Genomic DNA, 18,214 nt, shown 5'->3' on the forward strand with positions numbered 1-18,214 from the left:
ACATAGTTTTTTTTTCTAGTGACGGAATTTCGCATCCCATGTTGTATATTGTGCATGCCTGTATCGACATTTCGAACCTGAGACATTCAGCCCCTGTGAACAGTCTTTTGTGCATTTGTAACTAAATGAAACATGCGTGTTTCCCACCGAAAAATAATAATATAGCAACAGTGATATCCTTATTATATATACAACAATAATAACTATATTATAAATGAAAAACTATTATTACTATATTTTATTGGTATTGTTATTATTATCATTAATATTATTGTTATTATTATTATATTACTAATTATTGCGTTGTATATGTGAGGGGGGTGACAAATTTTCTGGGCCCCGATGGCGACTTTAGTCTGTAGCGCCACTGGTGCAGCTTGTTTTCCGTGCTTTTCATTCTTTCATTACGCCTGCGGTATTCGCCAGCGGTAAGCGCGGGGCTTCTGGTCGTGCTGTACGCTGTTACTGTGTGCTTAACCCTTCAGGTTTCGGGGGATTACACTCTGTTGTCTCATTTTACCTTCTGATCTCCATGACGGCATTCTAAACCATTTCCTTCTTTGTTCTCCAGAGGTGACACAGCCATTGGATTCCAGTGAACGCGTGTTCTCGGCCCTGCAGACTGCGTATCCGGATTTCAAGGGGTAAGGTGGCACCTTGCTCAGTTTATTGCATAGGTTTTCCTTTCGGGTGCTCATAGTCCACATGACTGTTCAAACGATGTGGTTACAAGTACTTTACATTTCACCCAGATGCTCAAGTAAGATATGGTATCGTTATTTAATTTAGAAAATGTAAAACTAGGTGATGCGTTCTAATCATTAGTAAAATTATAATCAAGCGCATATAACTGTACGCCCCTAGAAAATTGGGGCCTTGGGATAAACTTGCCACATACGTAAAATCTGTCACAGTTCACGGCACAGCAGCTCGCGTCACTTTGACCGGGATCGCTCCTTAGCCCGCCATCGATAGTCAACCATTGATTGATTGAATAATTGTAGGGTTTAACGCGCCGACGCAACGCAGGCGATGAGGCTCGCCGTAGTGGAGTGCTCCGGATTTGTTTTGATCACCTGGGGATCTTTAACGCGCGCCGAAATCTGGTACACATGGTCGTTTTTGCTTTTCGTCTCCATCAGAAAAGCGGCAGCCGCGGCCGGGAATCGAAACCGCGTCCTCGTGCTCAGCCGCACGACGCCTTAGCCACTGAGCCACTGCGGCTGGTCGCTAGTCAACACCATAAACCCCGTCTGCAATCGGCACCCTCAATGTTCTTGTATTTGGCGGCTATCCAGGAGCAGTTCTGGAGTCATGTCTGGCTGTTCACTGGCGTAAGGTTTACTGAGTGGTCAGCTTCTGTCAACATCTGTGGCGTTGCTGGGGCCTGAGTGGAGGGGATGATTTACCCATTTCCCCCAATTCGACAGTGCCCAATCAGGGTATGGATGGGTCAGAAACGGCGGCCGTCACGCCAATACGCTTTGTAATAACCTCGGCGGGATATCCATCGAAAACAATAAGGCTTGTAGTTTTTACAGCAAGGCTGTATACCTATACACCCCAACGGTTTCATCGCCGAGGCCGAAGACGCCACACGATTGCGTGAGGCTAATCAGGAATACAGCATAGAGATTAGAATTCGTTTAAGTAAACCACAAAATAAGCCTCGAAACACTATTATGGGTGATAAGGTGCCTGTGAAAAATGGGACTCCCTTACCGTGGGTTGCTGGTAAAAATTATGCTTGGAGATGATCGTTGCAGGCTAGGCAGGACTGGTGTCGATAAATATAGCAGTTCTTGCCTAAGATTGCGAGGCTAGGCAGGACCCAGCATTTACCACCAGAGAAGCCGAGCGTATACTAGCAACGCCCCTGAGGCACACAAGACAGCAACGGCGCCCATATTGCCGTTCATCAGTGCTGCGAGATTGCCGAATCTACGGCCGAGCTGTTCACTTCTACAGGGTCTTTTGTTAACAGCACCACACAAAATGCAGCGAAACGGCATCTCTGGACACACTCCTGCCGCTGAAATGCTCTTACAGGCATTATGTTTGATTCGTGTTAGCGAAGTCCGTCGGGCGCAGACGCAGAGCATGGTGGACAAGCTAAACCTATCAGAGTTCACCGACTAAAACGCATAAACAACAAAATGGCAGCACCCATGAACAATGCAAACAAATACCACGTGATTTCAACTGACCAATAATCGTGGCAGCGGCACAGAACCACAGGAGAAAAGAGGGCCGATACTCCGTACTCTCGTCTAGTGACACTAGCCGAGCGCAAGCGACTAGTTGGCCGGGACGACGAGAAACTTTTCATACCCTCTCTGTCACCATTTGTAGTGGTTTACAACACCTTCGCTGGACATCCACTTTCGCAGGGCCGCAAGGCGACCAATATTTTCACGAAGGCTGCGTACACTAACAATAGCTGCGGACCGCGTTTTTCCACACTTGTGGCAGCAACCTATATTTTGCGTTTGCGCTAATAGTAGGTATCGAAATCCGAAATTGATGGTCACGATACCCGGACAAGCACGCCTGGATCCACGCCCACTTGCATGCAACGGTCAATAGGCTATGGGGCAGCAATATAGGGGCAATGGCGGAAGCTGTCAAGGACGTGTATTTATGGTGAGAGGGAGTCCGATGTATAGCCATGCCGCCCAAACCTGCCGTGACAACCTGACATGCGGTAAGTGCTGGGAAAACGGTCGCACTTCTGAGAACTACCAGGGAACTGTAGCGTAATTCCGGAATTGCTGCAGTACACACCCTGCATATTCACGGTCATGTCTCAGTTTCAAAACAGAAAATTAAATGATTTCAATCTGGTAGCTAACCCCATAACTTTCCTAAGACGCATCAGCCGTTCTGTGCGGCCATGGGCATCCCAGAACGTCGCACTTTTTTTCTGGAGCACGGTGTTGGGGCAGCAACAAATAGCACCATAGTAAGTGACGTCGTTTGTGCTGCTGGGGCTCTACCTGCCTCACAATGTCTGAAGCTGCAGAGGGTATGGACACTGCAAATCACACTTTTACCATTCACCGAGCTCCACTTGAAAGTCGCGGTCACTTCAGGTGACAGTCGAAGTGGACGTCCACAGACCCTGCCTCGTTTTCTCCTGAAGTGTCTAACGAAGACGTGTTTTTCCCAATCCTTGCCTGCACCACAACCAATGGATGGGTGCTGCTCACGCGACTGCGGAAAAATCCTCCCCGAGTTGCAGGCTCCGAATTATACTGATAATGACAAATCACACCAAAGCAAACGCACTCTGTTTTAGGTATCATAAAGCTGCAGTTGCAGAACATAACATTAGCAAGTGAAAATACTGGGCTCCTCAGAAAAACTGAATGATTGCTGTGAAATTCTTTACAAACACCAGTAAAGTGTTTCGTAGCTACAAGACACAAAAAACTTCATGAATCAATATTTTCTGTTTAGGATAGATGGAGAAAACTGTACCCGCCCTTCCAGTGAGGCAGCAATAGTTACTCAAAAAATGGCAATACCAGACGCTCAGTGGCCATGACAATCCAAAGTAGTCGCCTCAAGGGTAATCCTTTTTATTAGACGTTTAATAATATGCTCACTATAAAATTCCCCCGGACGTCCACCGCTATATTGAGCAATTGGAGTTTTTAGTCGACGAACTCCCTCAAGCGTTCATCATATTGGGCGACCTGAATGCACAATAAGAAGTGTGGGCGTGTAGACGCGCAGATGCCAGGGGCCATGTGAACGTATGTTTGGTGGTGTCTTCTGTTGTTTATTTATTCAGTAAACATCATCCAATTGCAACCCGCTACAGCGCAACACACAACCAATAATCCCACATACATGTGGCCATTGTATCTTCAATTCTATCCTCAACACACCACCAATAATCCCACATACATTGGGCCATTGTATCTTCAATTCTATCCTCAATACTTTCCTCATTAGTTGATTGGGAGGCGGGCACTATCCCCTGAGGAAGTGGCCATCTTCAAATCATTAAGAAATACCTTAATAAATATACGTTGTGGCTCCCCTAGAGCGTTCAAAAAAACGGGTGCAGACTGCACAAAGTTCGTGCTAAAATTACAACTTCCATACAATTTCATTAAGCACTTACATAAAATACTTGCACAACGAAGAAACCTGTAGTAGGATGACGCACATCTCCTCAATGCTGCAGAAAGCTCCATACCATGCGAAGAACTTCACCATCCTGTATGGATCACTAGAAGGCCATGGTGGAGCGAGTATGGCGACGCTCACGGGAGGCCCAGAACAAACCCTGTGGTGTAGTGCGCAGATACCCAAACACCGATAACGTGATCGCTTTCAAGCATGATAACGCAACAAGAAAAACTGGTTCACCGCGACACGAAAGCCAACAGTTTGAGGTCCTTCGTAACATTAATGAATTCGCACACGGATGCGCAGTTTGAAACAGGACCAGAAAAATAAACGGGCAGAAAACGGCCAGATTACCATTTGTCAGTACCACTGGCACCTCGCTTAACACCAGGCAAACATTGTCAAACGCTCTGTGCAGTGGAAGGGTCTCAATACGTGCTCAAACACGTTCTTCCAGTACAAAAAGTTCGCGTAACGCAATCCTACACGTTGCAAAAAGCGATCGGATATGCTCGAACTCTCCCTCTCTCGCCTGAACCGCTAAGCTGATGGTTGCCATAAGCCCACGTAAAGCCTCGGCCTAACAGGCCGACAATATTACACAATAGTATATATGTATATACAGACAGCCTTAAAACTACCCTTGGCTTGTTTAATAACATATATATATATACTGCTGGACGTTTCCCAGTGTCTTCAAAGGAGACGGTCATGCTGCCTATATTAAAGCGGGAAAAGGATACCTCATCTTCCACAAGTTACCGAACGATTGCCCTCACCAGCTACCTGAGCGTGCTTTTTGAAGAAATGTTGAATTGAAGACTGCGTTCCCCATTTAAAAATTATTTTGGAATTCCTCTGGCTACTACCAGGCTGGCTTTCGGACAGTCGATCCACTTAGAATTAACTAGTAGCGTCTGAATCCTGAATAACAGATGCCTTTGTCTGCGACTGCGACTACCTGGCTAAACGGCACCCGCTTCGACTTGAAATCTTTTGGCGTATACGTCAGCATTAAACACGATACTTACCCCTCAGTACGAACGTTAAGTTTGGCATTAGCTTCTAAATACACACCAGTAAATGGGGGCGCCACATAGTGGAGTGTGCTGAATTGCACTATTTCTATCACGAAAATAAGTAGGGAAAGACAATAACACGATGAAGTTTTTTACTTCATCTACAGCTCTCACACCCCACATCACAAGAAAATGGATTTACCCAACGGGGTCTCCACCTCCTTACTGCCCCCACTGCCGAATGACCGTATTCGCCCCCCTTGACCACCTAATCTGGCGCTTCTCCGCGTTTTTGCTGTACCGGCCTATCCTCACCAATGCTATGCCTCCCGATGCCTCAGAAGATGATCCTCCATTTGAAGATCCGAATTTTATCAGAGCCCTTGGGCTGTTCGGCGCAGAGAGTGGTCTCTCAAGATTAGTGTAGAATCGGGCCTACTCCGGTCGTGAAAATCTCCTAATGGTAGATCTACACCTTAGCCTGACCTCCGCGGTCTGAAGGGAACCCCTGTGCCGTCTTCATGGACGCATCATCTTTTTAACTGGGCTACTCCTCCCTTCCCCTCCTTCCCCTACCCCTATTTTGGCCGCATGGCCTTCCCTCTCCTAATAAAGGACTACAACAACAACAACTTCATCTACGTAGCAGCGTCGATATAGGTTTTAAATCGTGCAACCTCTCTATGGGGGACAAATACGCTTAGGTGTTAACTTTAAAAGTGGTCAGATAAGAACGGCTTTAGAGTCAATCCCGAAGCGAGTGTGATTTTATTATCAAGTCACCGCGGCATTTCGCAGCAACCCGACATACAGCTCAATGGAGCGCTCATTCCCGTAAAAACAGAGCAGATAATTCTGGCCATTCTGCTGAATGCAAATTTTGCATTCCTTCAGGAGTTGGACTGCGCCTAGCTTTGCTGGCCATCCTTTACATATGTGAGGTGACGTTCTCTTTGTGACGACGACGACGACAACGACGACGACAATGTGGCCAAAACATGCCCACAGAGGGCTCGTGGCGGAAATACGGGCTGTGGGATTGCCCTCGGTTAGGTTTCACCGAGGAGAAAGAAGCAGCAAGCCACACGAGGGGATGACGTGGGCCAATGAGAAGTGGCCAAAAGCGAGGAGATGGGGAGGCTATGCTGGAACGGGAACGGAACGCCGGAGGGGTGACGGAGCAGGGGCGTGGAGCCATCATCGTCGCCATGTCGCACCTCACCTCGCATCGTCAGCCGGACCCACGACGCCCAGAGGACAACACCTCATCACGGCGAACATTTGGTGGGAACTTTTTTTTGTGGTTTTTTTAGGGTTTGTATTCTTTAGGGCTATCTATGTACGTGTAGTTTTAGTTTGAGTTGTAATTGGCTGCCGTGTGCGTGTGTTCAAGAATGTTACTTTTTTTTTCGTTTGCAAGCATCTCGTATGGTTATTGCCCCTATAGCAACTCCTAGTCAGCACTTAATAACAAAGATCTTGTGCTTTTAAAGACGATAGTCTTTATTGGAATACTTGAACCCGGAAAATTTTGCTCCGCCTGTCTATGCCTGTCTGTCCGACTGTCACTCGATTCAGCCAGCCGACCAAGATGAAATATTATCTGTGCAATAGTCTTATATACCCACATCCAAATCCTACGTCTATGTCCGCTGCTATGTTCATACTTGTCAACATTGTCAACCAAGAATAAGACATTACGCAAATATTAGGCCGAAAATCAATACATGAGTGATATTTGCAATGTTCCTTTGTTAAACATTTACGGATGCTTGCTTTTTGCGATAGCAAATAAATACTACATCACTAGGTGCATTATCGCGATGTCGACATTTCTTCAGGATAACAGCTAAACTACAAATCTACCATGCTTTATTTGCGTCTCACTTATACTGCACCCATGTTTGGGGCACTACTACTATTGCAAACTTAAACTCTAACGTAGCTAACGTAGCGTACTCGCACACAACCGCTCCCCTCTTTCCGAAACATCAGATTATAAGGGAAAAATATGCTTTTGATTTGAGGTTACTTCATTCCTACTTTTTTTTTTTCGAATAAAAATTTGCAAGGCTTCTTAAAACCTCTGGCTAATCTTAGACTTGCAGAGTGATCCGAGCACCCGAACTCCTGACATGTTGCTTGTTCCACGCCGGCGCACGAATTATCTTCAACAATCTTTAACACACCGATTGCCTTTCATTCTGAATGGCTTGGAAGAGAGAGGCATTCACACTAACTCATTTTCTGGAATACTATTGCGCGATTTTTTTATTCACAACTCGTAGTACCTGTTAGATTTTGCGGTATGGTGCACCCTTTGTTGATACTGGTATCTTTTTGTTGTCCACTCACTACAACATTACATTCATTGCACTCCATCGATGAAAAGTGTGAAGATTTCCTGTTCTTTGCCAATTTTCCCTTGCAGTCCTATCGCACATGTGCATTTCCTATTGCAGAAGTGTATGCCAGGGATTGTTTTATTTTTCACAGTAACTTTCGAAAAATGTGTTACTATATTTGTAGCTGTTTTCACTTATACATGTGCATCGTTTGATCATTGCTGTAATTTGATTGAGCATCACTTTCATGCCTCTATAACTTCAGATGTCTCGCTGCCTGTACGGGCCGCAGACACTTTGAAGTGGCCGATGACCGCTTTTCGCCTGGGGGACCCCCAACAAAATTTCTTGGAAATAAAACGACTTGACTTGAATTGAACTGCAGGAAACGATCGGTTACTGTTGCCCCGCGCTACCTGGCGGAATACTAAAATACCAAACAGCAACCGCAACGAACGTCCCACTAGATAGGTTCGCGTTCCGCTTGGAACGTCGTGGTGTGGAGCACCGTGGTTCTATAAACGTTGTAGTCGGGTGCCTCTATTCACGCGTGTCTCCGCCGTACGGCAGCGCTGGCACCGAGGAACCCGAGTGGGCGCAGTGGAACGCGGTAAATTTAAATTGACTGAGCAAACCTCTAGCTTGTTATTTGTTATCTATTATTGAGAGCCGTTGGCTGAACTGAAACAACTCGTTTTTATTTAACTGTTTATATTTACACGGTGGCTCGCGCGGCCCATCGGGGAGCGCTCTTCTTGCTCTCTGCGGCGGCGGTGCGCGGGCGCGGCTTCCGCTCGTCTGCTCGCGTTACACGATCGCACCTGGAGAAGCTCGGTTGGCTCGGTGGCGTCATCCAGCGGAAGCGCCGCGTACATATTTAGGAAGGAACGAGGCGGGAGGGGAACAGCATGAGTGGTGAGCGGGAAAGAGAAGGGATGCATTTACTTGCACGGGCGCCAGTCGACTATTGTCTTGCGTCGACATTTGCAACGAAAGTAGCAGATACGCGGCCAATATTTTTTTTTACAACATGGTGGGAGGGTGCTGAAGTGTTATTTCATTGTTACCAGGAATGGAGATTGTTTCCCATAGAGTGACTTTTGTGGCTACAGCTTCTGGGGGTTGTCATTTCCGCCTTAACACTTAGTAAAGGCTAGGCAGTCTTTACTGTGAGTAGCCCACGTAAACACTACGTGGGCTATAGTCGCAGCGCTTATTAGAGTAGCGGTTGTGGTTCCGTTCCCGCTTTAGACCAGCGCAGTAAAGGCTGCGATCGATTAATACCGACTGTGAAGGATGCCAAGAGAAACGGCCCTTAGTTTCTATTCACCTTTTAGCAGGTGTCAGCCGCTTCAAGCTATCCAGCTCCCTGTAATTGGAAAGGATGTGTATAAATGGTAGCAGCTATACACCAATTATCGCTCTCTAATTGATGAGGTTTGCCAACTGCGAGAACGAAACTCATTCTGAAGCATAAAGCGCGATTGCAAAATTTGTGGCCGTAATAGCTTATGGCTGACTAGTTAAGGCCAGAATACATGCAACGAACTTTCACGAAGAACTTCGCTTTGCGGAAAATCCACCGCGGCAGTACGCCGTATGTTCGTCGGGCTGAACTACACATGGAACGAAGGCACAGCGTCCGCCGCCGCGCCGCAGCTCGGTTGCTCTCAGTGGCTCCATGCCCAGAATCAACGGCGGCGTTCAGCAAACAGACCCAGTGAAGGAGCTTCCCGCTTGGGTTGTACGTCGTTTGACAATTCTGCGTGACTCAGGGGCGTTTGTTCTGCCTATGTATGCGTTCTGAGTTCTGAAAAGCATTAGAGACACTTAAAAAAACAGAAAAAAAAAGAACGTCCGCGGGGATTTTCTAACCAGCGACTCACAGAACATGAAACCGGCGTTCTACTTAACTCTATCTCGACAGATGGCGCAATGGTGCAAAATAGGGCTATTCAAGCCCGGCTCCTAATACATGCGGCTGGTTGCCTTTAGTATTTTGCTGCCTTTGAGAGGCCCTCGCAGTGATTCGCTTGTTCCGCACATGCCGGTCTTGCGCACGGGCCCCATATGTTGCTGTTATAACAAGTTATGTAGCCGGATCGCCTTTATTTAACCTAATAAAAACCATCATACATGCTTATCTCGGCGACACAAGTCACGGTAGTTTGGTCGGGACCGTGTTGCGCTTGCGGCTTGAGCTATCAGGAAAGCGCGGACTTCACTTGCAACACCATTTTTTTTTCCTCAATCCGGAGATGTAAAATCCGTTTTTAGCTCGAGTAGGCGCAGGACAAGCGTACGTCTATCACACTTTTCCAAAGCGGCCTTCAGCAGCGGCCTGTACACGTCATAAGCCATTGAGGGGAAATTGGAAGAACTGATTGGTTCCTTCGGTTTGCCGCTCGCCGCCGCTCCGCTGCCGAAGAACCTTTCTGAGCCTGGCGGCGGACGACGTTTTTTCCGCCGACGAGCGTCGGGCGCGCGCCGCCGGGCGTTGTTCGTCGTCTTTTCGTCGCATATTCGCTGCATGTATTCTGGCCTTTACGCGGCATCCCGATGACTTTCCGGCAGTAGAAAATGGATTATATTTTAATACCCTTCCCTTCTGGCACAGCCCTGTAGATTTTGTCGTAGTACGCATAACCTGCTACTACCTTGAAATAGGTTCGATAAAATAAACAAAAACTACAGGCTGGATACACTGAACAAATGCCCCGCGAAACCTCCTGGCTTCGCTGCAAATGACGTCGAAGGACCATGGTTCTCCCGCTGCCCCCCCGTAACGTCTCCTCCCATCCTATCATGCCTTACGCTTTTTTCGTTGCGTCTTCCTCCTCTCATGATGAATGCGATGGAGGCTTTTTCAATTAACTTCAATTTTCCAGCGCTTGACGGCACTTGCGCCGCTTGACGGCACTTTTAACAGAAGAGCTGTTTAGGCTCTGGTTGCACCGTCAATAAACAGAAAAAATGCCTAGAAAATGCCACAAGCGCTTTATGTGGACGAGTTGGTGAAATGTTCTAAAGAAATAATAGAGCAAAAGACGGGACGACGCAACACAGTACAACACGAAATGCCGAGCGCACTTGAGCGTGTATCTCGTGAGGGCGCCCTGCGACGTCCGGAATTGCCCGTGGGCTTACATAACATGGCACGTACCCACGTGGGGGATTGGCCAGAAATTTAACACCACAGCTGTTTAAACTTTTCATTGCGCTGTTAATGAACAGAAAAAAATGCCAAGAAAATGTTGAACGTGAGAGGTTCGCAAAAAAGAAAAGAAAATACCATGCGCCCGCGCCAGTCAGCGTTTGAGAGAGAGAGAGAGAGAGAGAGAGAGAGAGAGAGAGAGAGAGAGAGAGAGAGAGAGAGAGAGAGAGAAGAAACTCTTATTTTCCGCAGGACCTAAGTCCAGGTCCTAATTGGAAAGTTCAATTCACCGCATCCATGTAGTACTTCAGAATGCTCGTGCGGATTCGGTGCACGTGTTTGCAGAAAGCTTCCTGGACAGCCTGGACGTTGGGGGAGGCAGCCAGAGCTCCCAGGAGGGGATGGAGGCGAGGGATGGACCAAGAGATGGCGGGGTGCAGTCCCAATAGAAATGAGGGATGGATGGGTAGGAAGAACAGGTGGGACAAGAAGGATGGCCAGGGCGCCGATCGATGTGGTGGCGAATATGATGGGAGGGGAGTGAAGAGGTTTGAGCCTGCCGAATGAGGCACGCAGCCTCACGAGTTAGACGGGAACTGGGGGGGGGGGGGGGTGGGTGGGATGCAGGGTTCGTGATAGGCGTTTGAGCAAACAGCGTCGCCTACAAAATGACTGTCGTCTGCCCCTGCGAAGCTGATTCGCTGCGGCAGCGGCGGAACATGTGGGTGGGGCACCAAAGAAGATCCCGACGCCCAAAGAAGAGGCGGCTTATCAGGAAGCGCGTCGCGCTGCCAGACGAAAATGCAATTGCCCAAACGAACAACTGTACTCGGTGACAACTTAAGAACGGCACCGGAAGTTGCCGCTGTGCCTTATCACCGTAGCCGGATGTTTCTCCGCGCAGCGCAAGTAGGGCGTTACTAGGAATATTTTTAACATGGTGTGAGCCGTTCCCGTCATTTTTTGGACTTAGTATGCTTATAAACGACTCCAGTGACGACAAACAAACAGCGTGAGACAAGGCAGACGATATCACACATTCATAGCAAACCCCTTTTAAAAAGCGCGCGCACTGACGTCACGGGTCCGGCGCTTTGGCGGAGTGATACACTACATGAGGTGGTGCCGTTCTTGAGTTGTAACCGAGTATAGTATATGTAGTGCAGGTCCTCAATGGCGAGGGAGCGCTCCGCATATACACACGGTAATTGGTTCTCAGTGACTTATGACACTCGTCGATTTTAGCTTAGTCAGACGAACGCAACTGTGCCAGGACATCAAGCTTGCACCATTGTGCAAGCTGGCTTTGAGTTTGTTTGTAAATGTTCAACTTGGAGCAGCTGTGCCTCTTTTGTTTTAGTGTTTGCTTTGATCTCGCCTGGCTTCGACACGTTCATTTTAACGTATTGTTTTTATTTGCCCTAGTAAAACCAATTTTATCTGGCACTATTGATTGTCTACTTATATTTTTCCCCCAAATATGCCTGGGGTTTTCTTTGCTCTGAATAATGCGGACATGAGTTACGCCAGCAGATTCGCTAGTTTTCTGCGCTCTTGCCAAGGTTTGTGCCGGGAGGTTTGGCGAAGAGACAGGCTGATAGAGAAAAATCGTGTCTAGGTAGCCAAGAAAGTAAAAAAATCTGCGGAAATTCAGAGTTATCTACTAATGCGTAGCGTTGTTATGCCGCCTGTCTTGAGTGTTTTTGCAGCCAAATTTTTTTTTCTAAATCCTGTTGAAACTATCTTCAATTGCGCTATTATAACGATTGCAGGTGAAACTTTCGTAAAATCTTATTGTGGAAATGCAGGGCGTTACACGGTTTGCCGTTGTCCGTAATTATTTTAATTTTTCCTATTTTTTTGTGTTTCCTAAATTTTGTCAGACCATATTTTTGCGTTTACGCTATTATAACGAGTAAAGGTGGAACTTTTGCGATATCTGCATTTTTTGGAAAAGCAAGGAGTTACACGGTCCTGGCTGCGGGGGTACTTGGCAAGGGAGAGAGAGAGAGAAACACTTTTATTGAGTCCTGTGGTCAGCGGTACGTGGTGGCCGCCGGTTGAAGCCTGGCGGCGACGGTGGCAGCTCTTGTGAGCAGGTGTGTTTGCAAGTCCAGGTCCGAGCTGCCCAGCGCACGCTCCCACTGCTCATCACTATTTACATACGGGAAGGGGTCTTGGGGGCATGCCCACATAGAGTGGACAAGTGTTGGGGGGGCGCCACAAAGGAGGCAATTCGGTGAGGGATACTGATCGGGGTACATTCGATGGAGTACTGCCCGGCAAAAGAGGGTATTAGTTTGCAGGAGTCGCCAGAGGCATTCCTGATAGTTGGTGAGCCCTGTATGAGCGGGGGGATAATGGCGGCGGGCGTGGCGGTAATGCACGACGATGTCGTGATAGGTAATTAGACGGTCCCTCGCGGATCGGGCACCATGGTAGGGGTGATGCTGGCCCCGGCACGGATAGTAAGCCCTCGTGCCACATTGTGGGCCGCCTCGTTCCCTCCCAGACCAGTGCGCGCCGGGGTCCATATGAGTTCGACCGTAGAGGTCGGGGGATTTTTGAAGAGGATTTTGGATGCCACGAGGGAAATTGACCCACGGGCGAAGTTTTGAATGGCCGTTTTCGAATCTGTGATTATAATTGTTGGAGTAGGCCGGGTTGTTAACGCAAGTGCTACTGCAGCCTCCTCCGCCACCGCTGGGGAAGTGGTACGCACGGTAAGAGAGGTAACCGGAGGGCTATCCGGGCTGTTGATGGCGGCGAGGGCATAGCCATCGTGATGGCGGTATTCTGCCGCGTCAACATACATGATGTCTGGGCGGATAGGTAATTTCTTCGCTAGTGCCCGCGCTCGCTCCTCCCTGCGAGCCCTGTGGTGCTCGGGGTGCATGCCCGAAGGTCCCCATTCCAAGAACCATTCATGCCTGTCTCCGGGTTCGTCCCTTCCCACGGGGTACTTGGCAAAGAATGCTACGCAGTAAAACTTCAAAGTGCAGTGTACAGGCTCTCCAGTTGGTTGAATTCTCAGCGAGCCTGTCACAAAATGCGCTTCAAAGTAACGCATAAAATTTTTGAGACCTCGCTTGTGGATGCCTAACGAATAGCCCACGCAACGCAAGCACGCGTCGTGGTCAGTGGGTGCAGACTAAAACGAGGCTAAATTTCCCCCTTGCCTCATGGAGTGCTGCCTCTTGATCCGTATAGTGGCTGCCGCCAGTGAAAAATGTAATGACTGCATTTAAGGTTCATGTGACCACGATGGCCGCGCAATGGTGCGCCCGTTTCGCAAAATGTATTTGCACCTAATGTTTTGTGCCATGCCATTTCAACCGCTCCATTGTGACATCTGCTATTTTATTTCGTGGTACTCTGTTACGGTGCTCTCATCGACGATTTTTCGCGATGCACGCTTTTCAGTGCTTTAAGGCACCGAATCCCAATAGTAGCATCTAAATTTTACAATCCTGGGATCGCTGCAACGAATTCGAAATCGTGATTGCGTTGTCCCTCGCTTCGCCCGAGGAGGATAAACATCTTTATTGTGGACCAAATTCCATGGCGCCTTTAGAAGTTAAGTCCTCAGTCCAGGGACCCATATGCCTTGCAAGACGCTGCAGCCCTCTCCACCAGTCGAATCTGGTCGGACAGGCAAGGGTGGGGGGCAGCCACCAACTATGTGGAACAGGGTGCCGTCCGCTCCACAGAAGATCCTTTGCCAGTTTGACGTTATGAATGCCATCATGTAAACGGCAAAACAGCGGGTGCTTACAACTTCTTTTCCGCTTCTGTGCAGGGCGGAGAGTTCCTGGGCCGGAGAACCTTTTGGCAGAAATGCGACCCCGCTTCCATTCCCAGCACGGATTCGGCGCCCCAAACTTTAATCAGAATTCTGGGCCCTTCCCTGGTTATACGCCCCATTTTCGAGGCAGAGGCGGAAGGGGGGAATCTTTCAATCCGCACTTTGAAGCCCGTGGCCACTACTTTGGGAGCACACCACGCGGATTTCGCGGACGCCCACCATGGATGCCTCCCTTCAGAGGCGGCTTTGCCCCCCGCGGACCGCCGCCGTTCATGTCTAGACGTGGCTACCACGGAAGTGAGCGCGGATCACCATCATTCTGCTATCTGAACCGTGCTAACATCTCGGATGGCGGGCCTCGTGAGCATTTTGACGGGCCGACGTGTGCGAAGACTTCTCCACAGCGGCGACACACCCAAGAAGGCTTTTCTGCGAAGGAGCACGAGACCGTGACAGTACGGAAGCATCTACCAGCTGTATCCAAGCGGGCCTTGAGCCCACCGGTATCTGACTGGAATGAGAAAGGCCATCCTCAAAAGCGCCAGGCGCTGCATGAAACAATCGCGTCCCAACAAACACACAATGATTTCCGGGAGGAAAATCGTAGTCTCTCTAGTGGCCAGAACACTGACAAGTTTAGGACAAAGACTGCGGCTGTGCCCAGGGAAAAGGTAGAAGTACAATTTGAAGCCAAAACTGCTTCTTTACTCAGTTGGAGTCCTCGAAGGCACGAGCACACTTTGAAAAAAGAAAGCGATGCCCGGAGAGCTCGCGCACGTACTGGCGCGCTGCAATCACATCACGCAGTGACGAGCACACATTGTGAAAGCGAGCTAAAAGAACGGGTCACCGATAAGGGTAGGCTTAAATCAGTGGTTGTAGTTTCTGCAAAGCAACCCATTAAAGACAAGCAGACAACTGATGTCAGGTCTGCGTCAAGTGGGAAGAAAAATGAGGCAGTTTATTCCCACAGGCCTGCCAAGAAGGATTGCCCACGCTCGGCATTGCTTCTCGAGCAAAACAAAAGTTGGTTTCATTCAAACAGCAGCCCTACGAAAGCACGAGAATCTCAGCTTTCCAGTGACGAAGAGAACGCAGTGGAACCTGTCTGTTCTGCTCAGAGGGGTACTAGGCAACGGGGGGCTTCAAGCGTGAATACGTTCTCACGGCAGACTACCAGCCCTGACAGCACTGCCTACCCAAGCTCGAAAACCTATTCGAGTGCGAGTAAATACTCTCAGCTAAAGGACAGCGGAGAGACTGGAGAAACTTTGCGTACGGCTTCATGTATCTCCGGATCACCATCTCGTCAAACTGCAAACAGAGTTGCGTACCAGCGGATCGATGCCGATGAGCAAGTCATTTGTGAAGATTCAGTTCGTGGTGCCCGTGACCATGACCCCTATCAGCATTCGAATGTTTCTAGTAGTAGTGCGTCTCTAGATCTAGATAGTGCTACAAAAATGGAGCGCAACTGCAATGATTTGGATGCCACTCTCCAGTCTTCGCCAACACCTCTGCGTGACGAGAGCACCAAAAGTTTCAATACTGACAGATTCCGCTACTGCGCAACAGGAGATTCCGCTGAATCTATCATCAGTTCAAGGCCGGACGTTGATACAATAGTTGCTCAGTGGCTGCAGATGTCGGCTCCTCGCAAAAGTGGCGAGGGCAGTGTTGTTGAAAAACTTTCCAAAGTACATGAAGCACTTGAGACGTCGAATGCTCCTGTCGTGGTGAGAAGTTTCTCTGACGTTCCACTGCTTGAGGCTTGCATACCAGCGGCTTCTACCGGAAATTACGACTGCGACAAGGACACTGTCTCCTTGTCATCTGAGGAGAGCTACGATGACCTTATTATCGTATCTGAAGACTTTGCACCCAAGCAAGCTGCCACAGAAACATTTAGGGACACTGCATGTCTTAAGTCCAATCTCATCACGACGCAGGGCCAAGGAGCGCCACCGCTAGAATCACCCACCGGAGCGGTCCTCTCTGGGGCTGTAGGTGGCATGGAGGCAGTCCTCTTTGAACTCCACACGTACACAATGCTTTCTGTATTAGACTTTTGCCAGGACCCAGGTGCAAAGCAGCATGCGCTTTTTCTTTACGGGCTGGGCAACAGCTCCAATACACGGGAAGCATGCGCTCAAGAGATGTACCAACTTGTCCGCGCTACTGTTGAACGGAGACGAATAATGTGGAAAGGTTGCACGAGTGTCCTTCGTAAACTCTCACAGCTGCGGTGGATAATGCAGCCAACGGAATCCGGTCATATTCCACGAATACAAGACATGTGCCGGCTGGAAATTGCTCGCGATGAGCGTGAAAGCGCTAAACCAAGGCTGTGAGGCTTGCAACAAAAGGAGCATTGAGAGTGCATGTCAAAATTCTGCCCTTCTTTAGGGCGAAATATTTGTCGTTGTGCTTTTTGTTTGGTGTAAGTGCATCATCAACTGCCATTGCTCAGTGCCCGATAATTAGCAAAGCGGTGCATGGTCTGCACCCGCGGCTTATTCACTCATTCGGCATCACTTTTTTTCTGGCTGCACAACCAAGGGATCGGTTTCGACGTCTGCTGTAATACATTTATAATAATTAGTAGAAATTAATTGACAGGCCAAAGGAAGTACTTGTATTTTGTTTTATGCGCTGGGTGTATCTCGGTTTGTCGCTTGGAGGCCAGTGTAACTATCCTTTTTTTTTCTCCTATGAGCCAGTGTTCTCTCCACGGGCGCCTTAATATATTCATTCAGTTGTGTATTGTCTGTGTTCTAATAAAAAAAGTGCTGGTCGTCGCAAAATTGTCAGTGTCCTTTCCTATAGATTGCGCTAGGTACCCAACGAGGTGTTTACAGTCCTCCTCAGGCTGTGCGCGATCTTTCAATCATGGCTAAATAATGCACGACGTACTACATTACACCTGGCAAATGGAAGTTGTGTAGAAGTGCTAATTTAATAATAACGACACTGTATCACTAAAACTAACGTATTTAACGAAGGTACGTGTTCGGCGTTGGGATACCATAATAAATATTCCCTTAAAAAATGAAGCCTAGGGGGGAAATTCAACTTTGCTTCGTTTGGATGAGCGGACCGTCCGTCCATACTCAGCCGCATCCTTGTTCGGCGGGACAAGTGCTGCCGTCGTTGAACAGATTGTGATTAAAGGGGCAGATATTTAGTCCTCCATTGATTTATTATATAGAGTAACTAGAGAACAGCGAGAACTGGGCAGACAGTATGCGAACTCCACAAGAGTTAAGGCGTCACAAGACTAAGAAAAATGCTTTCGCCGATTACACTTGATAGTCGCAACACCAGAGCCCGGGCCCATACGAACGTCCAACACTTCCGATAGTAAAGCCGGGCGATGCTTATGCTGTATTCGGGTGTTCGTTTTAGAGCACTCTGGAGCACTCCGGAAAGCGACTCCGTGTTCGGGTGGTCGAAATCGAGCGCTCGACGTATGTTCGGTTGGTCGTCTGAGCGTCGCCCTCCACTCCGAGCGCCTCCGACTGCTCTGACTCCGAAGTCGGAGCGCCGCCGAAATCTGGAGGCAATCGGGTCATGTGACCCCGGCCGCCGCGGTTCGCCCCACTCGCCTTCCTAGTCGGCGGCGTTCGCTGAGGCCTAGCCAGCGGTTTGTTGTGGCAGTATTTCAACGTTTTTGCTTCTCGTGCTATTACTGAAGGCATCTCCGCATCATGTCGAAACGGCGACACCTAGTGAGTGTAGGGAAACCGTCCCC

General features: G+C 48.6%; 1 protein-coding gene across 3 annotated transcripts in view; it reads left to right on the forward strand.

Moving 5' to 3' along the window:
* LOC144177697 (uncharacterized) overlaps positions 1-17,257 on the forward strand; it is a 60,195-nt gene extending 42,938 nt beyond the window's left edge. The window contains exons 3-4 of one of the 3 annotated variants that reach the window (XR_013323836.1): positions 572-644; positions 14,458-17,257. Coding sequence is in view for 2 of the 3 variants with exons in the window: in XM_077705278.1 (XP_077561404.1) it covers positions 14,458-14,793 (336 nt within the window). In the remaining variant the exon portion in view is untranslated. The remainder of the gene's footprint in view (positions 1-571; positions 645-14,457) is intronic. The other 2 variants (XM_077705282.1, XM_077705278.1) reach the window with 2 other exon arrangements.
* Positions 17,258-18,214: the final 957 nt, after the last annotated feature.

Source organism: Haemaphysalis longicornis, unplaced genomic scaffold (assembly GCF_048455015.1).
Source record: "Haemaphysalis longicornis isolate Haplotype H1 unplaced genomic scaffold, Haemaphysalis longicornis Haplotype H1 scaffold_1, whole genome shotgun sequence".
NCBI lineage: Eukaryota > Metazoa > Arthropoda > Arachnida > Ixodida > Ixodidae > Haemaphysalis > Haemaphysalis longicornis.